General features: G+C 47.0%; 1 protein-coding gene across 1 annotated transcript; it reads right to left on the bottom strand.

The window, feature by feature from the left end:
• Positions 1 to 1,363: 1,363 nt before the first annotated feature.
• SDF4 (stromal cell derived factor 4) lies at positions 1,364 to 24,122 on the bottom strand. The gene is made up of 7 exons (XM_081201646.1): positions 23,992 to 24,122; positions 19,701 to 20,066; positions 17,168 to 17,304; positions 15,468 to 15,581; positions 11,222 to 11,380; positions 7,020 to 7,195; positions 1,364 to 4,086 (listed from the first exon to the last, which is right to left on the bottom strand). Exons 2-7 carry the CDS (start codon positions 20,009 to 20,011, stop codon positions 3,910 to 3,912), a joined length of 1,074 nt encoding a protein of 357 aa, XP_081057772.1. The 5' UTR covers positions 20,012 to 20,066; positions 23,992 to 24,122; the 3' UTR covers positions 1,364 to 3,909.
• Positions 24,123 to 24,642: the final 520 nt, after the last annotated feature.

Below are 24,642 nucleotides of genomic sequence, written 5' to 3'. Positions count from 1 at the left end.
ACCCTCCAAACCCTACCTGGTAGTGCTGGGGACTGAGCCTGGGACCCTCTGAAGATGCTGTCCCACTGAGCTACAACCATTCATGGGACATCGATAAGGAGCGCTACCCAAAGGAAGGACTGCCCAGTGTGTGTTCCCGAGAGGGGACAGTGCCATCTTTTTGAATGCTCCATCTGGGCATTTAAGACTCAACCTTACCTCCCTGACCCCTTTCCTCTGTATTTTCATTTTTTGAAAGCTTCACCAATGTAGTGCTTGCTGCGTCACCTTGCCTTCTGCTGGAGATAAGCTTGAAAGAAGTATCCTATGGTAGCTGACAGGTTGCAATGTGTACTTGGTTTTGGTGCGTGTGAAAAAGACTTCCACAAGTTTCTCCAGTTTGCAGGTGAACCCACGAGCCCTGAGACACTGGGGCAACTGGTTTAAAACCAGTAGCATACAGAGCAAGGCTGCTGTATGCAGCCAGCCAGGAGACAATTGCAAAGCAGTGAGTCATAGCAATAACACAAGATGCCGCCTGCTAGATCAGACCCTCTTGCCCAGGATAATCTACTGCTCTGACTGGCAGCAGCTCACTGGAGTTTCAGGCAGAAAATGGCCACCCCCATCTCTTCCCACCTGAACAGTAGCGAGTGCAGAGGCTCTGCATGCACTCATCACTCAAGTGTGCTTTTCTTCCCCATATGCCCAAAGGAGCACCCCCTAAAGCATTTATACAAGCTGTTAAAATTGGGAATGAAAATCTGTGGCCCTCCAGAAGTTGCTGGACTCCCGATTCATGTCGACATCAACCATTAGTCATGCTGGCCATGGCTGATGCGATTTGGAAGTGTAAACAGCAGCCCCTGTTTTAATTAGTCTTAACAGAAGGCAGAACAGCTACTCATGCAGAGACACAGCAGGGAGACTCCTTTCTGAATGGCTCTTCCCCCTTCCCAGGAGCCTTTAGTCCCGAGATGGAAAGCCTGTGCCCCTCCAAATTATTATTATAATTTTTATGATGTGCCCTTCCCCAGCAGGTCCCAGAATGGGTTACGTTACAGTAATTTAAAACTGAGAATTAAAAACTGGTGAAACATATTAGGCTCCATGAAGCATTTCAATCCCAGCTGGTTCTAATAAGAGCTGTGACTTTTTAAGAACTGCTGCCTGGGCTTGCATTTTTTCCTTCTCCCTCCCAATCCTTTTGTCCTTATTTGCCACGTCACGTCAAACATTGCTGGACTACAACTCCCGACATCCCTGACCATTGGTGATGCTGGCTGGGGCTGATGGGGATCCAGCAACCTTATCTAGAGGACTACAGGTTCCTTGTTTAAATAAAGCAGGGGGTGTTTGAAAGAATAATAAAACACACACACAGTTACATGTATTTACATTCTATTAAGGAGGGTAACATCAGACACCTTAAGCTGCAATTCTTAAAAGAACAGGGTTGTGTTGGTGTTTCTGTATAAAGGACAGGAGTGGAATAAACCCATTTAAATGAAAATCGAAACCTTCATGAATGTAACCCTCATCAGGGAAGCAACTTCTGAACCTGAAGAAGGGAATCGTTCAGTCTTCCTGTAGAAATAGTCTTCCACCAGTAACTGGGTTATTTGAATTTATGTATTCTTGAGGAACAACTCCATCATCCGACTAAGCTTTGACCGGCCAGAGACTCACTTGTAATCTCCCTCCAATTCACTACCTGTGACTTTTTATGATTTGATGACTTTCCTCCAGACCTCTCCTTAAGCTTATCCTTGTGTCAGATCCAACACACACCAGGAAGTCTCTTGGTTACAACTCTCACTTTTCGCAGTTCTGGGTTCACTGGGCTGCTCCACTTTGCTAGCAAGAGATCTTCATGAGACCTCTTCCTCAGCCTAGCTGGATTCCACCCACTTTTCCTGCACCACTGCATTCTGAACGGCTCCCAAGCATGCACCTATACTCGGCATAAAGCAAACTCTCTGTGGCGGGCACCGATTTGACACCATGGTCCAGGCAACTTGGGTTTGCATAGCCTATATAAACAAGTGCACCCTCCAAGCGCAGGTTAACAGGGCATGCACAGGAGTACGGAACAAACTGGTGCCTCTGAAGCTACCCTGGATCGCTCAGTTGGTTAGAGCGCAGCGCTGATAACACTAAGGTTGCAGGTTCGATCCTTGTATGGGCAGCTGCATCTTCCTGTATTGCAGGGGGTTGGACTAGATAATCCTGAGGATCCTTTCCAACTCTACAATTATGTGATACCCCTTTTAGGTCCTATGACAAGGTAGGATGTACCTAATGAATGCTGCGGTTTAGAGCTTAACCATATCCTGCTGCCCATTTTGGGATAATGCCAGAGGCGCCGACCCACCCTTATTCCATCTTCGAACAAAGATGAGGGGCACGTTTGTCGCTTGCAGTGTATTAACTCTCAGGCACTGCTGAAATATAAAAGAGCGCTCGCAGCTCTCTCCTTGACAACCTGTGCTTGCACATTTTTCCCTCAAACAAATCGTTTTTATTAAGAGACAGGTGCACCCACCTCTATTTAACCGAGAAGCAGATGCTATTCAAACATACCCCTAGACCCCATTCTAGAAAAGCAGCCCATGTCCCTGGCATTACCTGGTGCCGGCCTGCTTAGGGAACTTGTTACCGGATTGTCCTTCCCCTGGATCTGCTGTGCTATACAACTCAAGATGGGACTTCTGCCCATTGGAAGGGGTCCTCTGCCTCCCTGCACAGTGACTTGGGCTGTGATCGGCCCAGATGGTTAAAATGCACTTTCATGGTGCTTTTGTCCATGAGCAAGAGAACATTCTTGAGGTCTATATGCTGGGGGGGGGGGGGGAGTGCTTGATAGCAAGGGGAGCTGCTGCCAAACTCCAGCCAATAAACGCTGAGTGTTGCCTCTTCCACAGGCCGCGCAGTGTGAGATGCTGGCATGTGAGCAGCTCAGCCATGAAGACTGTAGTTACGCCCGTGTGCCTAGGTCCCTGAAGAGATGCCTCTGTTGAGACATTTGCTGCCTAGGAAAGAACGCCTCAGCTGGCATGCGAGTGGGACTTGTTCGTGAGACTTGTGTGATATTAACTCCAGCAGAAGCAGCCGCTGGAGTGTCCTGGCTCGAGCACTAAATCTATGCAAGATATTGTCGTTCCTTGAAGCCTGCTGCACTGTGGCTTAGGATCGCTTGAGCTTTGGCGTGTGTTGAGCCAGGAGGAAAACGGAGAGTAAAGGGAGGGGAGGAGAAAGTGCTGGACCAGCTGGTCATGTGGGCTCCTGCCTGGGCAAGCGGAAGGACACAATCCACTGAAGGGCTGACTTTGCTAATTTTGCTGGGGGAAAGTCTGCATTCTAACCCAGAACTGGCCCACCATCCGGCTGCTTGCAAAGGGAACCCAATGCTGGTTTGAAAGGATGTACTGGGTGTGGGAAACCGCTGCAATCGCCAAAACAGAAACTTCAAACCAATGCGAAACCAAACAAAGGAGCCCGTGAGTTCCTCGCCCCCCCACCCAGCCCCCAGGCAAAGATAATGGTCCTCAAATACTAAAGGTGCCTTCTCAAAGTCCAAACAGTAGAGCAGAACAACTGGGCGTGGCATTTGCAGGGTACAACCGAGTGTCCTGAAGGAGGGAAATAAAAAGTTGCCGATCGACAGCACAGGCAAGAACTGGTGCGGATCCTTCCCTGTAGAAATCAGAGAGCACTTTCCTCTTGAAGGCAAGCGAGCTGTAGCTCTTTTTCATTTGTGGACGGCTTTCGTTCAAAAATAAAAAAGTAAGTCTAGAACACCGCACTGTATACACACAGAACACAGATATAGCAGCAAAAGGTAACCTTTGTTTTTTGGGGGAAAGCAAGAAGGTGCATCGAGACAGAGAGAGAAAGAGTGTGTGTGAGAGCCCCTATCAGGCCAAGCCCTCAGAATTCCTCGTGGACATTTCGTGCGTAGTCCATGAGCTTGCTGCCGGTGAAATACTCGCTGTATTTCAAGATCTCCTCTTGCTCCAAGTGGTGGTTCTGGTTTTCGTCGGCCACGGCAATCATCTGCTTCGCTTCGTTCAAGGCGTTGTATTCGTTCATGGGGTCCATGTATTCCTGGGGAAGGGAGAGAGAAAGCAAAGGGCGTAAGAGCAGGCTGCTGGATCCGGCCAACAGCCCGCCTAGTCCAGGATCCTGTTCTCACAGCAGCCACCCTGTGGGAAGCCATCAAGCAGTCCCCAAGTACAAAACCACTCTCCTCCCCCTCTGTAGTTTCCAGAAACTGAGGTTCAGAAGTGCTGCTGCCTCCAACGATGGACTGGTAAAATGGCTGCGTCAAAACCAAGCCAGAAGGGGAGGGCCACTTTGGAGCAGCATCGGCAAAAACTGGTCAGAGGCAGGATGGGAGGGAGCTGGGTGCCCTTGCATAGCTACTCAGAGTTTTCTGGACAAAGGGGATTAGCCGAAGTTATCGTAACTGGCAGAGGACCTGACTAGCACACAGAATAACAACAACAACAACAACAATATCTGGCTGGGTTTCCCCAGCCACTCTGGACGGCTTTCAACAAAATATTAAAATACAGTAATGCATCATCAAACATTAAAAGCTTCCCTAAACAGGACTGCCTTCAGATGTCTTCTAAAAGCCTGGTAGTTGTTTTTCTCTTTGACATCTGGTGGGAGGGCGTTCCACAGGGTGGGTGCCACTACCGAGAACGCCCTCTGCCTGGTTCCCTGTAACTTGGCTTCTCACAGTGAGGGAACCGCCAGAAGGCCCTCTGCGCTGGACCTCAGAATGACCCAGGTTGAAATACCCTGGCATGTCCGGTAAGAAGGACCAGCTGTTGAGTGATAGGAAAGGCCTCTCTGAAAGAGCTGCTGTCACCGCCAAAACAGAGGTTTGTTCTGGCTGGTGCTTTGACTTTGTATAAGGCTGTTTCCCACATGATTTAAGAAAATCAAGCCTTGATTTTCGCTGTACCAGGACAGGTCAGTAGTAACCACATCTCGATCTGAGGTGTGTTTCTAGAACTCATGGTTTTACTCTGAGTAGGACCGACGCTGGACACAACCTGATACAGTGGTACCTCGGGTTACATACGCTTCAGGTTACAGACTCCGCTAACACAGAAATAGTACCTCAGGTTAAGAACTTTGCTTCAGGATGAGAACAGAAATCATGCGCCAGTGGCGCGGCAGCAGCAGGAGGCTCCATTAGCTAAAGTGGTGCTTCAGGTTAAGAACAGTTTCAGGTTAAGAACGGACCTCCGGAACAAATTAAGTACTTAACCCGAGGTACCACTAATCTGAAAATCTGGACTGAGTTAATTCTGCTTCTGATGTGGTGTACTTGCAGAACTTGGCTGTCTTTGGTGTGGAGCTTGAGAAGAGGAGAGAAACTTGATTATAAGTAAAAAAATCTGTGCGTACGGAAGACTTTCTTTTCTTCAGAATACTAAACCCCCAAAATGAAATGTACGGCGAGCAGTGGCGTAGCGTGGGTTGTCAGCACCCGGGGCAAGGCAAGTAATTTGCGCCCCCTAACCCTAACCCCCAGATGCTGCGCCCGGTGCGGCCGGCCCCCCCTGCACCCCCATGCTACGCCACTGACAGCGAGATATACAAGAAACCCTAAGCCACAGCCTCAGTGGCCTCGTCTGCAGGAAAACACTTTATCAGATTCAGAGTCACATTATCAGAAAGTATTTATTTCAGAAAAGTCCCCAAACTTCCTGCTGTGAGTCTCCCTTCTCCGAAACACAAAGAGCTTTGTTATGGAAGGACACAAATGTGCAGATTCGCCCAGGGTTCAGATACCCAAAACTTTGTTTCAGAACATAGCCGAAAAAGGTCTAACTGCCTCCGTGACAGACAGTGCGCTAATTTCACTTTTTCCAAGGTGGAACTGAGAAAGGGTTAAAGTGACGTCAGAAAGAGCACCAAGCAAACCTCGTTCCTAAGCAACGTCTCAGGAAGCGAAGGGGGCCCACGGCGGCGCTGATCACCTGCTGCGATACAGCTCAGATGCGAGACAGTAGGAAGTTATAGGTAGAGATCTTTATCTCCCTTTGGCATGTGAATTCTTTGTGGAGCAGGGTGCGTGACCAGCAGGGGGGTGCGCCTGCTTGTTTCAAGGGGGTGGGGGGTGGGAAGCAGCTTTTTCAGAATTCAGAAATCAATAAGCTTGATTAAAGGTCAGAACATCACTTGACACTGTGAACCTGGTAACTGTTAGATGCAGCTTTATAATTCTAATCTTGACTTCGCCTTTAAAAAAATAAATAAATGTTGGATGCTAATTTGAGATAACTATACAGTTCAGTTTCCTGTATTATAATTTATATACCGCCCTTCATTTATGGAAGAACGGTAGCCTCTTTTTAAATGGAAGAATGGAGGCCTCTTTTTTGGACTATTTAGAGAAATATCGTAACGTGATGAATTCGCGAGCAGGATTTGAACTACCAGCAACAGAAATAATGAGAGATGATTATATTATGGTCATGATATAAAAGGGGGAAGTCACAGGATACAGCAATGAGATAGAATTTTAAAAAACACACTACGGGAAATGGAATGGAAGGACGCAAAAAAAATATTATGTATTGAATTTTGTGGAAATTTAATGAACTATATTTATATATACAGTTAGCTAAAGTGGTGCTTCAGGTTAAGAACAGTTTCAGGTTAAGGACGGATCTCTGGAACGAATTAAGGACTTAACTCGAGGTACCACTGTACTACCCTTCTTCTAAGGATCACAAGGCAGTTCACGGTATAAAAACTCAGAATTGCGTAACGTTGTGTATATATAGAATATTTTGTTTAGTGTTCCTTGGAAATATATATTGCACAATATCTTTTTAATTATTTTTAAAGTAAAAATCTGTATTATTATTATTTTTTTAAAAAGGATCAGGGCAACGGGGGAAGCGGGGGACATGTAACAGTGTGTGTGCCTCTCACATGGGATTTCAACCAAGATACGTGAAAAAATTCGCAATTTGAGCATATGCAGCCACAGCCAATTCCCAGGACACACTCACCTCCAGCTCTTCCATAGTGACGATGCCGTCGTGGTCGGCATCAATGACTTCCTCGAACTCCTTCTTCCTGTCTTTCACCCAGTCGTCATCAATGTCCTGAGCCTGCTGGTTCTCCACGGTGCCGACGGGCAAGGAGATGAACTCGGAAAGGGTCAGCTTCTTATCGCCGTCCTGATCTGCAAAGATTATAGCGTTTGACAGTAAGAATAACAGGACACACAGAATTCACCATGCGAGTTGCCACCAACGTCCCACCATTCCGGACTAGGTACCTACCACATGTTCAAAGTGGATAGCTTCCCTCAAAGAATCCTAGGAACTGTGCTTTGTTTAGTGTGCTGGTGATTTTTGCTCTGTGGCTACAGTTCCCAAGAAACTTTATTTTACTTTTTTAGCGGGGAGCTATAAATGTATGATGTGTAGGTAGCTCATTGCTTCCAGCAGGTTGTAAACTGGATTGGGACAGTAACCTTTAAGAATATTTGCAAAGGAAGCATCACCGAGAGCCAGTGTGGTGTAGTGGTTAAGAGCAGTGGACTTGTAATCTGGTGAACCAGGTTCGCGTCTCCGCTCCTCCACGTGCAGCTGCTGGGTGACCTTGGGCTAGTCACATTTCTCTAAAGTCTCTCAGCCCCACTCACCTCACAAAGTGTTTGTTGTGGGGGAGGAAGGGAAAGGAGAATATTAGCCGCTTTGAGACTCCTTCGGGTAGTGATAAAGTGGGATATCAAATCCAAACTCCTCCTCTTCTTCTTCACCGCTTCTGCCTATCAGCTGGGCATTTACCCAGAGGCCCAATATACTTTCTGCCAATGGATAGCGAGTTGGAACTTGGGCTGGGGAGACCAGAGTTCAAATCCGCTCTCCTCAGAGTAAATCCAGGTTAAATGGTTCCCTCTTGTCTTAAAACCAGCACTGGGGGGACCCTGTGGCCCTCCAGTGGTTTTAGTACTACATTTCCCATCATCCCTGGAAACAAGCTAATTTAGATAAGGATGATGGGAGCTGCAGTTCAACAACATCTGGAAGCCAGCAACCCTTGGCTTAAATTTAAGGTTTGTTGCAATTTCATAGCAAGGTACAGAAGGTACAGAATTATGAATGCTGGCCAAAGCTCCATGGATAAAAGGAAAAGATAAAAATGCAACAACTATAATCACCCACCTCTGTTTGGAGATATAGGGTTGTACCCAGTGTTAATTCCACTATGAACAGACTCACTGAAGTTAATGAACACAACTAACTTAGGTCCACTAATTCCAGTGGGTCTACTTTGTGTAGAGCTTAGTTTGATACAACCTACAGAACAGCTTATATTAATATAAGAATTCACGTCAGGCTGGCTAGATTTCTTTTATTAATAATGCAAGCTGACAATATTTTTTTTGTTATATTTGCTATGCTATTTTTTTTTAGAGTTCTAGCCAATTCTAGTCCTACTGAGAGTAGGGTTATCTTAACAGACATGACTAACTTAGGGTCATTAATTTCAGAAGTATAATTTAGCTGGGTAGAATCTAGTAATCTTGAGAGGGGGTGGTGGGGGGTAGCAACTTTTTCCATAGAAGACAAAGACAAGGTAATGCAAGTGAGCCAGTGGGATCTGGAGCCAAGAGGAGGACTAGGGTGCCACCTTCTGGCCAAGGAGGGTGCTACAACAACAATAACAATTAATTAATCCCTACTTGGAATTCTAACCATTTTACATGAGAAATGTAGGAGGTGAAATTTCTATTATCTCTGGAAAGGAGGTGAAATTTTTAAGAGTTTTGCAGGTGGCCAGAAGAGGGAGAAGTGTTTTTAAACTCTTATTTTTCTTCTGAAGGAATATCCCCAGCTTCTTCAATGGGCCTGGATCTACCCGAGAGGCCACAGCCTCAGGCGACAGTTGCTGAGGGCCAGGCAGCAGACAGAGCCATGTTCCCCCTGCGGCTGCCCGTGCTCCGCTTGGCTGCTGTCTTCAGCCGCAGATTATGACGCGGCTGGCGCTGAACCGAGATACACTTGCCTGCCTGCTTGGATTTTGCAATGGGAAAGCGCTAGCTTGCCCTTCACGGCAGGCACTGAAGCAGCGTGGCAGCCAGCCTGGCTGCCGTATTCTCCCGCAATCCCTCATTCCGAAAGCCATGGCGTGGTGCAGCACAGCCCCAGATGCATTGTGGGAACAAAGACCACCAAATGAGGCCACATCACGGCTCTGCCACGGAGGCTGTAACCCCCCCCCCTTGCCTCTGACAAATTTAAAAAACTTGTCTGCTCCCTCACCCCATGAAAATATCCCCGAAAGCTGCCCTTTCGACTTCAACAGGTATGGAAGCTGTCTCCAAAAGCTGGAAACTGGAATGTAGGAATCTGCCTTGCACACAGTGAAACCACAGGTCTCAGTACAGTGGTACCTCGGGTTACCTTCAGGTTACCTACGCTTCAGGTTATAGACTCCGCTAACCCAGAAATAGTACCTCGGGTTAAGAACTTTGCTTCAGGATGAGAACAGAAGTCGTGCTCCAGCGGCGCGGCGGCAGCAGGAGGCCCCATTAGCTAAAGTGGTGCTCCAGGTTAAGAACAGTTTCAGGTTAAGAATGGACCTCTGGAATGAATTAAGTACTTAACCCGAGGTATCACTGTACTGCCTACGGCATGGATGGGGAACCTGTGGCCCTCCACCGGTTGCTGAACAACTTCCATCAACCCTGGCCAATGGCTGGGGCCAATGGGAGTTCAGGAACATCTGGAGAGCCAAAGGTTCCTCAGCTCTGGCTTGCAGCTGCCCTCCAGGATTTCAGGTAGGAGACATTCCTGGAGATCATTGAATTGTAGAGTTGGAAGGGACCTTGAGGATCATCTAGTCTACCCCCCTGCAAAGCAGGAATATGCAGCCATCCCATATGGAGATCGAACCTGCAACCTTGGCATTATCAGCACCACGCTCTAACCAACTGAGCTGCAGGGGATTGACTACATGAGAAGATGACGCCCTGCCCCTGAACTATGGGCTCTGGATGGTTTCGTGGGAGCCGATTGAAACTAAATCCTTCGAAGACAGAGGTCCTCTGGCTGGGTCGGGATGGTATGGGGATGAGGGACCAACTCCCTTCTCTTGTGGGGGCTGCCCCTGAAGCTGTCCCAGAAACTCCAGCGGGTGCAGAATGCTGCAGTGAGGCTCCTCACAGGGTCACTGCCATGGGAGCATATTCACCCAGTGCTTTTCCTGCTGCATTGGCTCCCGGTGGAGTTCAGGGTCAGATTTAAGGTGCTGGTTTTGACCTTTAAAGCCCTTCACGGCCCAGGACCCTCGTACCTACGGGACCGCCTCTCCTGGTATGCCCCACGGAGGACCTTAAGGTCCATAAATAGCAACACCCTAGAGGTCCCGGGCCCTAAGGAAGTCAGATTAGCCTCAACCAGAGCCAGGGCCTTCTCAACACTGGCTCCGGCCTGGTGGAACGCTCTGTCTCATGAGACCAGGGCCCTGCGGGATCTGATTTCTTTCCGCAGGGCCTGTAAGACAGAGTTGCTCCACCTGGCCTTTGGCTTAGAATCAGTTTGATTCCCTCCCCCTCTTTCTTTTTCCTTTCTCCTCCTGTGAAGAGGCTGCATCCTAATGTTTTAATGTTGTATTTTAATCTTGTTTTTTAAATTGTATTTTAATCAACTTGTTTTTATTATTGGTTGTTAGCCGCCCTGAGCCCGGTCTTGGCTGGGGAGGGCGGGGTATAAATAAATAAATTATTATTATTATTATTATTATTATTATTATTATTATTATTATTATTATTCCCTTACTGGGAACATAGCCTACTGCCTTGGAATGAAGAAAGACTATCGGCTCACCTAGCTGTTTATTGTTTACACAGACTGGCAGCACGGCTCTCGGGGCTTTTAATTCCCAGACCTAGTGGGAGATGTCACAGACTGAACCTGGACATTCTGCATGGAAGGCAGATGCTCTTCCAGGGAGCTATGGCCCTTCCACAACTCTGTGCCCAATGCTACCTTTCACAGGAGACAACCCACACTCCCCTCTCTGTGTCCCAAGTCTCCCTCTGCCCACTATACCAGCAGCCAACAGGAGTAACCATTCAGCATCCTCCGGGATCTCGTCCCCATCGGACATCTCTCCAGGAGGCACTCCAGCAACGTTAGTAAGCAGGGATGAGGTCAAGCTTTCATGAGATTCTGCCCGTGACGGCTTGGAAACGTACCCAGATCCCGGACGATTTCCTTCACCATAAACTTCAACATTCCCCTGCTGTGCTCTGGGTGAAGGAAGGACAGGAATTCTTCCTCATTCAGCAAAAGGTCCGTGGGCGGATTGTCGGCTTGATACCAGCGGTCTTTCAAGTTGTCAAGGACTTCCTGTGCTACAGATCGGGGACAGACACAGATTTCTTTCTTTCCGTTTTAAAAATCACATTCTCTTTAAATTTGAAGTTTTGAATACGTATTGCATAGCTTTTCTTCTTGCGAAATACCATGGTTAAAAAAAACATCAACAAGATCAAGACTGACCCAATGTAGCCTGCAGACTGGAATTTCCCCAACCCTGATATATGCCCTATAATGCTGGAAGTAGCCTTACCTTAGTGGCAGGACACCTCCTTTGCGTGCAAAAGGTCCCAGGCTTCATCCCTGGCCTAAGAACAAAATAAGTGCCTGCTGGGTCAGGCCAATGGCCCGTATTGTCCAGCATATTTCTCTCAAAGTGTCCAACCAGAAGCCCCAGAGAGAGGTCCGCAACAGCACCTGACCACCACAGCAGAGAGTTGTTAAGAGACCCCTATTCCCCTCCCAGAGCTGCAATCCCCTGAATGATCTGACAGCCAACCACTTTTAGCAGGAAACACTGGGAACTGTAGGCTTGTGAAGGGGACAGGGATTTCCTAACTCTCAATACCCTTAATTAACCACACTTCCCATAATTCCTTGGGGGAAGCCATGGCTGTGAATGGTGCAGACGGGGCCTTTTATTTCCTTTTTTATTAATGCAGTGGATTGCTTTAATTAATTAAATAATAATAATAATAATAATAATAATAATAATAATAATAATAATAATAATAATAATAATAATAATTTATTTATACCCCGCCCATCTGGATGAGTTTCCACAGCCACTCTGGGCGGCTCCCAAACGAGTGTTAAAAACAATACAGCATTCAATATTAAAAACTTCCCTAAACAGGGCTGCCTTCAGATGTCTTTTAACGATAGGATAGCTGCTTATTTCCTTCACATCAGACGGGAGGGTGTTCCACAGGGTGGGCGCCACTACCGAGAAGACCCTCTGTCTGGTTCCCTGTAACCTCACTTCTCGCAATGAGGGATCCGCCAGAAGGCCCTCAGCGCTGGATCTCAGTGTCTGGGCTGAACAATGGGGGTGGAGATGCTCCTTCAGGTACACAGGACCGAGGCCGTTTAGGGCTTTAAAGGTCAGCACCAACACTTTGAATTGTGCTCGGAAACATACTGGGAGCCAATGCAGATCTCTCAGACTGAAGTTATGTGGTCCCGGCGGCCACTCCCAGTCACTAGTCTAGCTGCCACATTCTGGATTAATTGCAGTTTCCGTGTCACCTTCAAAGGTAGCCCCACGTAGAGCGCATTGCAGTAGTCCAAGCGGGAGATAACTACTTTACTACGATGGCTAACTTCTTTGCAGGCCTGGGTTTGATTAAAGATGGTTCATATGTATTATAACTTATAAATAAAGGTGTTCTTCTCCTTTCTCCTCTCCAGAAGTGGGGACGAGATAACAGCAGAAAGCTACGCAGCATGCCAAAGAGCTCCAGATCTCCCCAAAGATGGCTTTGGGCTGGGTGAGGAGGCCTGGAAACCACACTCCCTGGTCCATGTTTGAAGGGGGCCTATGCATCGAAGGACAGATCCACACCATTTATGACTCCACCCTAAGAAACCTGGGGAACTGTAGCTTCCCATCCAAGAGAGCTGCAATTCACAGCCCCACTGTTAATTTACCTATAGTTCCCAGGATTCTTTGGGGGAGCTGGTGTGCTGCAAATCTGTGGTGCGGGTCAGCTCTGGGCAAGACTGACTTTTAAGCTCCGTCTTTTAAGGAGTGTCTTACGCCTCCAGCAAGCTTCTTGCATCCGAGTGGCTCTGGCAAAATGAGCAACGGCAAACCCCTAAGGGGAGCAATATGGAAGAGGGAAGAGTCTAGAGAGGAGGCAGCCGGCTTCCTTTCATGCTGGAGTGGCAGCAGATGCGCTTCCCTGCTCCATATGGCGCACTGCTCAAGACACAGTTGATTAAGGCAGCGTGTGCGTAATGCATGCGGATGAGATTAAAGGCTTGCATGCAACAAACGCCGACAGCCTCGCTTGAGATTGGATGGCACAATATACTTGCGTACGCGTGTGCCTGTTTTCAAATTTGACCGTGCCTGTTCCAGTTCTAGCGATACGCTCCTCCAAAGAAATACTGCTTTGGTCAATAATGCTGCTGGAAGTGAACTTTGTGAAAGGACATGTCTCTAGTTTAGCAGTTCACGTGGTTAATGCGTTCAGTGAACCGCCCTGAGATCTTATGAGAAAGTGCGGTAGAATAAATCTAATGAATAAAATAATGAATGAATAAGTTTCAGAGCCCTGGTAGAAATGCCAGTGGACACAGGGATGCTATTCATAATAAAAGTGTTAGAAATCCTGAAACAGCTGCTAAGGGCAGGGTGCATTCAGAGTTCTATGGCTTTATATAGAGTACAGTTCTGACTGTTCCATCTTAGAATGGGTATCACGGAAAGAGTAAAGGTGCTTTAAAAAAAGTGGGTAATTAAAACAATCAAATTAAAAGAAAAAGCAGCAGGGTTAAAACATCTGGGATGTTTTGGTTTGGGAAAAGGGAACGAAAGGAGGCTGTGTTTATCAGACTGTGTCAAAAGAACACAGACCGATTACCAGAAAATGCTTTATCGCACACTTCTGGATTGTTGTAACCTGACCCTGGTTTGAACCCAAGCCAGACTACAGCGCTGGTTCCTTTAGCTCAGAATACACTATCTGATAGGGGCTCTCTGGGGTTTCAGCCCTATCCAGGGACTGAACCGGGCAACCTTTGTATGAAAAGTGTGTCCTCTGCCACAAAGATACAACTGCTATGTGCGCGCTGTAATCCTGCAGTAGCACAGAATGAAATTCCCAAACCCCTCTGTTTGGGTGCTCAGAGTCCCCGCTCTTGCAGAAGGAAATGCAGGCATCTGCGGGGAGAACCCGGGCCATCCAGCTCGAGTGATCTGGCTTCCCGCTTCCTCATCCGAAGGCAAAGGAGGAGAACACCCCCCCCCCCGGTTCCTTCCTTTTCTCCCTTTGAGCTTGGCAGAGAGTTCTTGTGCAGCCCACTTGGGTAGCCCCTCTGAAAGAGTCTCCTTCCTGCCAGTAGAGTGAGTGAGTGAGTGAGTGGCGTTAGCCCATTCTCAACCCCTTGCCTCCTCTGCAGGCAACTGAGATACTGGGCCAATAATTCAGCTTCCAGAGAATCTTTTCTAAAAAGATGCATGATCTTAGCTCTTACAGTTGCAAAGTGTGTGTGGGGGGCAATGCTTGCTGAACTCTCAGAAGCCCGTGGGGTGGATGAACACCGCTGAGAACGGTTAAGTGCGGAGCTCCTTTCCTCCCTCTGTGTTAGCTTCCCCCAAAGAATCCTGGGAACTGTAGTCTGTTAGGGTTGATGAGAGTTCTCAGAAGACCCTCACAGAGCCACAATTTCCAGAGTGGCTTAACGATCAATATTTCTGCCCAGGAATTGAAGCTCTGAAAGGGGAATAGGGGATCTCCTAACAACTCTCAGCACCCTTAAACTACAGTTCCCAGGATTCTCTGGGGGAAGCCATGGCTGCTTAAAGCGGCATGATACAGCTTCAAATGTATAGTGCAGACAGCATCTTATGCTACTGTTCCATATTAATACTGACTGGCAGTGGCTCTCCGGGATTTCAGGCAGGGGACATTCCCAACCCCACCTGGAGATGTGAAGGAAAAGGAACCTTGCGACTTTCTGCAGGCAAAGCAGATGCTCTTATCACTGAGCTGTGGTCCCTTCCCAATTCAGACACCACAAGTCACAGGAAGCTTCCTTGACTACATTTTGGGGAAACTTTCACTGAACTATCATCTCACAGTCACAGGATTGTTGCAAGCATAAGGTGTTTAGTTTTTTTGGGGGGGGGCAGGATGACACTGTACCCCCTTCTGAGCTTTCTGAAGGAAGAGCAGGATCAGTTTACTTGATTTTTATTTTATTTTATGTGCAGCTGCTCTAAAATGAGCAGCCCAGCTATTAACCAGTAAAATCTGCAGAGATCTTGTCTACTTTAAAACTCAGTGCCCAAGCGATCATTTCAACCCATTCCAGGAACTGAAGGCAGAACATGACAGTTTTCATGTGGTCTTTGTGGGAGGTGGGCCAAGAGAGAGAGAGACCAGCACCACTTACTTTCCTCGTCTATTTTGAGCTCCTCGTTGTTTTTGATTTTTTCAGCCACCTCCTTCTCGTTCATCCCCTTGCTTGCCAAGAACTTGATTTTGTACTCATCCCAGGACACGTGACCTGGGGGGGGGGGGAAGGAACCAATTCAAAGGAAGAATATCCAAGCAGACAAAAACTGTTTTTCTTTTTAATGCATGGCATGAAGGAAGTGGATATAGGATTTCCCCCCTCTCCAAACACAAGAACTTGGGGACATCTACCGAAGCTAAACGTTGGAAGATTCAGGGCAAACAAAAAAAAAGGACGTCACACAGAACGCCATTAAACTACGGAGCTTGCTCCCAGAAGAGGTACTGGTGGCCATCAATGTGGAAGGCTTTGAAAAAGGACAAATTCATGGAGCATAAGGCTGTCATTGGCTACTAACCCTGATGGCTGTGTTCTACTTTCATAGTCAAAGGCAGTCATGCTTCTGAATACCAGTTGCTGGAAGCAGCAGGAGGGGAGAGGGCTCTTGTGCCAAGTCCTACTTGCAGGACACTGGGGAAGGACCTCTTTATTTTGAATTGGTGATGCCACATTCTGCATGCAAAGCAGGTCCCCTGCCACTAAACTATGGTAATAGTAATAGTAATTTATTATTTGTACCCCGCTCATCTGGCTGGGTTTCCCCAGCCGCTCTGGGCGGCTTCCAACGAAGAATAAAAATACATTAAAATGTCACACATTAAAAACTTCCCTGAACAGGGCTCTCTTCGGATGTCTTCTAAATGTCAGGTAGTTGTTTATTTCTTTGACACTTAATGGGACGGTGTTCCACATGGCGGGTGCCACTACTGAGAAGGCCCTCTGCCTGGTTCCCTGTAGCTTAGCTTCTCGCAGTGAGGGAACTACCAGAAGGCCCTCGGTGCTGGACCTCAGTGTCCGGGCTGAACAATGGGGGTGGAGATGCTCCTTCAGATATACTGGGCCAAGGCCGTTTTGGGCTTTAAAGGTCAACACCAACACTTTGGTCCCTCCCCTTAACAGAAACTAGAGTGTGCCTGCATCAATGTGACCCACCAGGCCTAAGGTGACCCAACAGCTGGGTATTTTGGCCCCCAAAGGTGCCCACAAAATCCACTCGCTGGTCTACTAGGAGCAAGTGGCCTTGACTCTCCACCAGCCCTTACCCCAGGCTCTCGCCTGCACGGCAGTTCGGAGTAAGGTCAAGAAAGAAAAAAGGGTTTTCTGAACTGTGCCTTGGCAAATCTCGGCACATGTAAGAGAGAGACGTCCCCACGTCTCTCCAGCCTCGTCTGTGCAGGACACTAAGCCAGAGAGGAGGAGGTGGCAAACCCACTTTTGGCGCTGGTCATTCCCAGCTCATCAACAGGTTGTTTCCCCAGCAGGAAAAGATTCCCTGCCTGGCCCAGGAAGCCCCTGACAGACAACTGTATGGCTGGTGGGCTGCATGGATGCTTCTTGCGCTACATGCACACCATGCAGCTGCCTGGCAGCTGGTAAACTAAGGGTTGGCAACCTGTTGCTCTCCAGGTGCATTGGACAGCAGCTCCCATCACCCTTGCCCATTGGGCATGATAGCTGGGGCTGGTGAGAGCTGGAACCCCACAAACCTGGAGGGCACCAGGTTGCCTGTGCTGCGCTGACACATGCCATGACAACTCCTTTTGTGACCGAAGCTGCCCCATCTATCCGTCTCCTACCATCACCATCGGGGTCCACGGCCCGGAAGTGCATTTTGTTCTCTTCCACGGCCTCCTGGAAGTGCTCTTCTGTCTTCTCCATGATCCAGCGCTGCATCTCCTTTGCACTGATCTTTTTGTCCTTGTTGATGTCGACTCTGTGGCAGGGAGGAAGAAGAAGAGGAGTTTGGATTTAATATCCCACTTTATCACTACCCGAAGGAGTCTCAAAGCGGCCAACATTCTCCTTTTCCCTTCCTCCCCCACAACAAACACTCTGTGAGGCGAGTGGGGCTGAGAAGAAGAAGAAGAGTTTGGATTTAATATCCCACTTTATCACTACCCGAAGGAGTCTCAAAGCGGCTAACATTCTCCTTTCCCTTCCTCCCCTCCTTCAAAGAAGTGTGACTAGCCCAAGGTCACCCAGCAGCTGCATGTGGAGGAGCAGAGACGCAAACCTGGTTCAGCAGATTACGAGTCTACTGCTCTTAACCACTACACCACACTGGCTCCCAGAGATAGGAAAGGAGTCAAGTTAGGGCTCCAGAGGTGAAGGGAACGGACTAGGACCTTGGAGACCGTGTGTGTGTGTGTGTGTGTGTGTGTGTGTGTGTGTGTGTGTGTATCTCCGTCTAGCCATGAAAGTCGCTGGGTGACCTTGGGCCAGTCACAGTCTCTCAGACTAACCTACCTCACAAGGCTGCTGTGAGGATAAAATGGGAGCCGGAGAGAGAAACCATATACACCACCTTGGGTGAAAAAAGGTGGGATAGAAATGCAGTCAACTAATCTATGCGGAATGGAAGAAAGACAATTAGTTCTGATGCCAGAATAACTGCGGTTCAAGCCTCTACTTGGCCACAAAGAAAACCTGTGTGGCATTTGGATCTAGTCACCCTTGGAGATCAAAGACTGGAGCACATGTAGGGAACATCTAAGATCACTGGTGCCAGATTAAATCCCTGGGATTTTCCATGTGGAAAAGGCTTCCTCCTGAAAACCTTGAGAATGGATTTTTAAAATGTTTTGACTTTATTTATATATATATATTCAAAAAAAATTAAAACCAAGGGGTTCAATTCTACTACTGTGCAGAGCACACCCACATAAATTACTGACCAGTGCATGAATCAAAAGAAAAACTCAATATGAAATCAGAGAGCAAATGTCAGTAACCGTTTATACTGAGTTTTTTTTAAAAAACACACACCATGAATTGTGTTGGAAATTTTATGTTTTATATACCGTGTTTACTCAGGAAAGATCCCTGCCACTCTTCACCCCAACTGTTGAGATTTACCTCTTCCTCTCTCTCTCTCTTTTTAAAAAAAACCATTTGCTTCCTGAGATCTGGCTGGTCAAATTTCCTCTCTCTGCTCCCAAGGGGATACCGGAGAATAAAAAGTGCTTGCCCTTTGCACAAGATCATTTGCAAGGTCAAGGCAAAGGCAGGCAAACTGCTTGTGACCTGCCCTTTCTGAGATGAGAAGGGAGGAGGGATAGGGGGCTCCGGAATGACATACAGTCACTAATCGGCCAGCAAGAGCTCTAATCAGCTTTTGAATTCATTATTGCCAGCTGCTTATCTGCGATGCACTTAACAATAAACCTTTTAATTTGCAGACAGGATGTCTGGGAAGTGGTTACCGACCCAACCGCATCAGACACACGTGATAAATTATTCTCAAGCAAAGGTGGCTGGACAGAGTGACATCTGCACACTCACAGCTGATTCCCTCATTCAGAGACACTGGCTGAGGGCAAAGACTATTGTAGGGCTGAGAGTTCTGCAAGACCTGGAGACTATGAGGGTGGGCTATTGGTTGGCAGTTTTTGCTGGGGTGAAGATTTAATTTTGGGGATGCTTAATGTTTGCTGTTATTTGGTATCGAGTTTTTGAATCTTTATTGCTGGACCTTATTATAAATTATGTGGAAATGGTTTAACTTTGCTGTATACTTATTGAGATGTTTTCATTCATTGTTCACGATTTCTTAGGCTTTGCTATGTTTTTGTAATTTTGTAAATCCTCTGGTGTTGTAACCTGCCTCGGGCATGATTTGCTATGGAAAGGCGTTATACAAGAAAACAGTGGTGACTGAACTGCCCGCTTTTTCAGTTACCTGAAGCAATTGCATCAGCTCCAAATTAAAAAGTGACATTGGTCGATGTTAACATACACCACTCACCCAATTTAAATTGCACCCTGAAGCTTCTAGGATCCCTGCAGTGGAAAGAATCACATCAGGGAAATGGCTTAACCCCCTATTGGACACCAGGTCCAAGGCCTGGCATCTCCAGGTACAGCCAGGTAAGACCTCCACCTGAGACCTCAGAGAGCTGCTGCCAGCTGGTGCAGGCAGTGAGTTAGACTAGCTTTCTCAAACCTCCTGCGCTGCAGAAGCTACAACTCTGAACAGCCCTACCAGCCAACATGGCCAACGTTTCGTGGTGCTACAAAACATCTGGAATGCACTGAGCTGATGACGTCTATGCTAGATGGACCCAAGTTCCTCTGTGCATCTGCCTCAATTCAATTTGGAGCAACACTCACTTTGAGAAAATAACCATGAGCTTCCTCCTGTTCCTTCGTGGTTCTGAATCTTCGTCAAACTCCTCCATCTCCTTCCCAAGGAAGACCTCCTGGTGGAACTCCTTGTTGAGATGCCCGTCCATCTCCATCTTGACCCCATTCAAGTGGTCCGGGGGCAGGATCTCGTTCTCATCGTTGTTCTCAGCCGCCGCCTTCTCTTTCAAGGCAGAGTTGTTGGCAGGCCGTGCATAGACGTCCATGAGGAGGAAAACAAAGAGGAGGGACAGGTAGATGGAGCCCAGGCTGCAGATGAAGGCCCGTTTCGAAACCATCGCTCCTCCCCTTGAGCGTCAGCAGCTTGTAATACTGGTATGGTGATGCAATACCCTGGGAGGAAAACCAACAGGTGAACATGATCCATTGTTTCCAGGCGGTTTTTATGAGCTCAGAGGCTGAGCTCAGTAATTCCCCATTAGACACAACATTTCGCTCTGGATAGTTAGTCCTAAACGTGGACCACTGCCTTAACCTTGGGCAATATTTTCATAGCATCTAATTATTAAGAACATAAGATCAGTCCTGCTGGATCATACCGAACATCCTGCTAAGAATTCAGGAACCCTGCTGGATCAGGCCAACGGTCCACCTAGCCCAACAACCAATCAGATGCCTGTCGAAAAGGCTATAGCTAAGTGGCAGAGCGTCTGGTTCGCAAGCAGAAGCTCCCTGGTTGAACCCCTCTGCATCTTCAATAGACTCTGGGATGAAACTCTGGAGGGCCACTGCCAGTCAGAGCTGGCAACACCCAATGATCTAACTCAGCATAAGGCAGCTTCCTAGGTTCCCACAAAGGCCAATGGTGATGGGAAGTCTGCAAACAGGAGACAAGTGCAAGAGCACTCTTCCATTTGTGGCCCAAAGCCACTGGAATTCAGAAGCCAGGTGCCCTTCTTTCCAGTACGACAGGTAACCTTTGACAACCTTGCAAAGTTGTCTTACTCCTCCACACCACCATTAAAGCTGTCTCAGGTTGGCAGCCGTAACCACATTTTGCAGTAGAACACCACACCTGCAGATGGACTTTGGAAGTGTGCTGTTGGTGGTCATCAGCTGACTGCTGCAGAAAGCAGCACACCTTCAAAGGAGCTTGCTCTCAGCATTGATCAGCTGATGGGCAAGTAGGTGACACCAACCACCTGTCAAAACTGGCCCATTTTTTGGGCGGGGGGGGGGGAGATAAAGATCTGGCCCTCCAGGCAGTCTACGTAGCATAGTAGTTAAGAGTGCTGGACTAGGACTTGGGAGATCAGGGTTCAAATCCCTATTCAGCCTGGATCAGTCACTTCCTCTCAGTCTAAGCTACCTCATTGGGTTGTTGTGGGGATTAAATGAGGAAGGGAGGGGGAGAACCATGTACACCCCCTGGAGGTCCCTGGAGAAAAACGGTGGGATATAACTACAATAAATATGTAACTAATTCAGTTCCGCATTCTGGTCTACGGTCAGGTGAACAAAAAGCTGCCCCTTAATTTTGTAGTAGATAAATAAATAATACTCAAAAAACTTAATATGTAGTAGGTAATATTTTATATATTTATTCTGACAAGTCTTTTTAAAAAAACAAAAAAACAAAAAACAAAAACCTATTAACATATTTCCTTAACATATACTTTGAGGCTTCAAAGCACATACATTTCAGTAATCCTTGAGTGTCAGCCAGGTGCAAAAAATGGCACCCAGACCTTTTGAGGTGCTCGCAAATGGAGATTTTTCTAAGGCACAAAATGCGTCTGGCACCCTGCTAATTTCGAACACTGCTCCTGGAGCAAGTCAGAACCGCAAAGGTAGGTACTGGTACTTTTAAGCTGGTACTTTTACTCAGTGTACCATCCCACCCACCCACACCATGAAACAGAATTCATGCACAATTCACACACACTTTTGCTCATTTTTTTATTGGAAATATAAATATAAGCGATATTCAGAGGTGTCACTAGCTCACTGCTCCTCAGAAGAATTTGCCATATTAACTTCTAATGTTTCACCCTCAACAGATTCCAATAGACTCAAAACTTGTCCAACTGGTCTACGTAAGAGACAAGGTTCAAACTACATGTTCTTTAGTGACTCATTGGATACCCTTTGCATCCAAGATGCATTTAAAAGGCAAATTTCACCAGGCAGGTGCTAATAATTAATGGCATCAGAGCAGGCTTTAACTCTTCCCCCCAACTGTTGTGGTCCTTCTGCTTTGTAAGGAGAATACCCTATTAACGGAAGTTCAGTCCCAGATCCCAAGCGCTATTAAAAGTATGTCTTCTGCTTCAGGGTCTATTAAAAGGCTTCACTTACTTCTTTTACAGACTCCAGCACATTAAGAAAAAGACTACAGTGGTACCTCGCAAGATGAATGCCTTGCAAGACGAAAGAGTTTTCCGTTTTTTGAGTCGTTCTGCAAGACGAATTTCCCTATGGGCTTGCTTCGCAAGACGAAACGTCTTGCGAGTTCTTGCGAGTTTGTTTCCTTTTTCTTAAAGCTGCTAAGCCGTTAATAGCCACTAAGCCGTTAATAGCCGCTAAGCCGCTAATAGCCGTGCTTCGCAAGACGAAAAAACTGCAAGACGAAGAGACTCACAGAATGGATTAATTTCATCTTGCGAGGCACCACTGTAAACTAGAGAAGTCTGTCTTATGCACTTTTCCTCCTGACTCCCCCCCCCCAACAGTCTGAAGCACTGACACAGGCTGAAAATCTCAGTGACCCGGTTGCCACAGCATAGTAAACCACAGTTTAAAACGATCTATGGTTTAATGTGAATGCACAGCATATTACTGCACTCTGATGAAGTAGCGGGCACCTCACTTCTCCCTCACTCCTGCTGGGTAACAAGCCATGGTATGGCTTAGAATTGTGTCCAAATAAGAGCTCACTGTTTGGCTAGCCATTTCCATTCAGATTTTTGGGTCACTTGTTTCCGACAAAGCTTCTTTCATTGCTCACAAGTTAAGACACTTCTAATACACCTGACATTTTTTGCATGCCAAATAGGAAAGTCACTTTGCAATATGTTTCTTATAAAAGGAAAAGGGAACTATACTTCTGTTCTGCTCAGTAAAGAAGTGCTCTGTCCAAATGTTCCAACAGGAACAGTTGTTGCTTTTATAAAAGGATTTTTTTACCCTTCACATGCCTTTTTTTTTGTCTATGCTATAAATTCTGCACATGCTCTGAGAAACAATCTAAAAAATATCCCAGCAACCAAACAGTAAAACCAGGGAAGAGACAAGTCTATTCATGCACAAAGAATCAAATTTTAAAATAAAATAATAATAATATCCGTATGGATTGTATTCAACTTAGGCCCAACTCAAAAGCAGACCCACTGAAATAAATGAAGCTAAGTTACCAGTGCCCACTGACTTCAATGGGTCTACCCTGAGTAGCAGCACTAACAGTGGATATTTATTTCATAACATTTACACACTGCTTGACTGTAAAAAAAAACTCCTCCAAGTGGCTTACAGAAAGTTAAAGCCGAGAAAAATTCACAAGACTACTTTAAAACATACAAAAGCTAAAAATTTTAAACAGATGAAAATTATTATGTATTCCCTGTCCCCCTTGGTTTTAATGCGTCTGTTGGGAATGGGGAAGGTTGTTATTTGTCTGGTTATATGTTGCATTGGGTTTCCCTGGGCAACATAAAGCAACTAAACAAATAATAATTATAATAATTTAAAATTTCACATTAACTTTCTAAGCACCTGGGTAGGCCTGCATAAGCAATAACTTTTCCAAAAGCAGCCCTGCGAAGGCGCCTCCTTGATCTCAATAGACAGGGAGTTCCAAAGTGCAAGCGCTGCCACGCAAAGCGACCAACTTCTCTTATAAATGCCAAATGGGCATTACGTGGCACCCGCGAACGTTATTTACAGCTGTTTATTCCTCCGCAATTTGTTTGCACACAGATACCCAAAAAAATGATTCCCAAAGCAGGTATTAAAACCGGTAATTAAGGAGGCGCAATAACCGATCCCGCTGGGATCGTTTTCAAACGCCCTTGAATTGAAACGTAGCTGACAATCCAAATAAATAAATAAATAAATAAATAGATAGATAGATAGATAGATCAGTTTTTAAAAGCATGCAGGAGAAACAAATAAAACGGAAAATTCGTTCAAGGGTATCCATTAAAAGAGCTGGCAAAGCCCCTCATTCGCTGTCTTTCCCGCCCCAATTCGCTCCTCCTGCGCTCTGCGTATGCTCAGAGGCTGCCGTGACCTTCTGCCCTGACCCATGCCGGCTCCATACCTGCCCCGCAGGCCACGGAGGCTCCTCATGCCCAGCCCCGCCTCGCTCCTCTAGGGCTGCCTCTCCGCCTCCCACTCACAGACAGACAGACAGACACACGCCGCGCGCCTGCCAGAGGGAGGGAGGCTGGCCGGAAACAGGAAACGCCATTCGCCGCTCCGACGAGAGTTGAGCCCGCCTCTTCCGGACCTCCCGGACCTGCCGGAATTCAACGCGAGGACCTCCCTCTCCAGTTGTATAAAGACTAATTAGTCGCGGCGGGAAGCAGCTGGTCTGTCTCTTTTCGACTCGCCGTCATAAAATCTGAAATAAAATAGTGCCTATTCAACTCTACCTCTTGTTAAATACTACTGCAACAGCAAAACAGGCACCTTGTTTGGAAGCTATATTTATATATGTAAGGACCTTTATAAAAAAAAGGGAAGACATGCTTGCTTCGGGCACGTGAGTCTTACGTAGCCATTTTTGTTTTGGGCCGTGCGGCTGCTGCATTTTTATTCCCTGTGCGGTTTCACTGAATTTCACTAAATGGCAACTTCTTTAGGTGGGATAGGTGTCTGTGTACCAAAAACGAAAGGCTGACAGGGCCTTTCCCCCAAGTTTAAGACGGCAACCGCTTCGGCTTCAGCTGCCCTAAGGCAAGATGGCAGA

This window comes from Podarcis bocagei, assembly GCF_964188305.1.
Source record: "Podarcis bocagei genome assembly, chromosome: 7".
NCBI lineage: Eukaryota > Metazoa > Chordata > Lepidosauria > Squamata > Lacertidae > Podarcis > Podarcis bocagei.
The sequence above is the reverse complement of the archived record's forward strand: the minus strand, read 5'-3'. Positions and strand labels throughout refer to the sequence as shown.

What these genes read in the sequence shown, in the direction of transcription:
- SDF4 (XM_081201646.1), bottom strand. Translation starts at nt 20,011, where the DNA reads ATGGTTTCGAAACGGGCCTTCATCTGCAGCCTGGGCTCCATCTACCTG. An exon ending in CGTGGACCCCGATGGTGATG is followed by an intron (nt 15,582 to 17,167) that starts GTAGGAGACGGA and finishes CCCCCCCCCCAG; the next exon opens with GTCACGTGTCCTGGGATGAG. An exon ending in GGAAATCGTCCGGGATCTGG is followed by an intron (nt 7,196 to 11,221) that starts GTACGTTTCCAA and finishes TAATCTTTGCAG; the next exon opens with ATCAGGACGGCGATAAGAAG.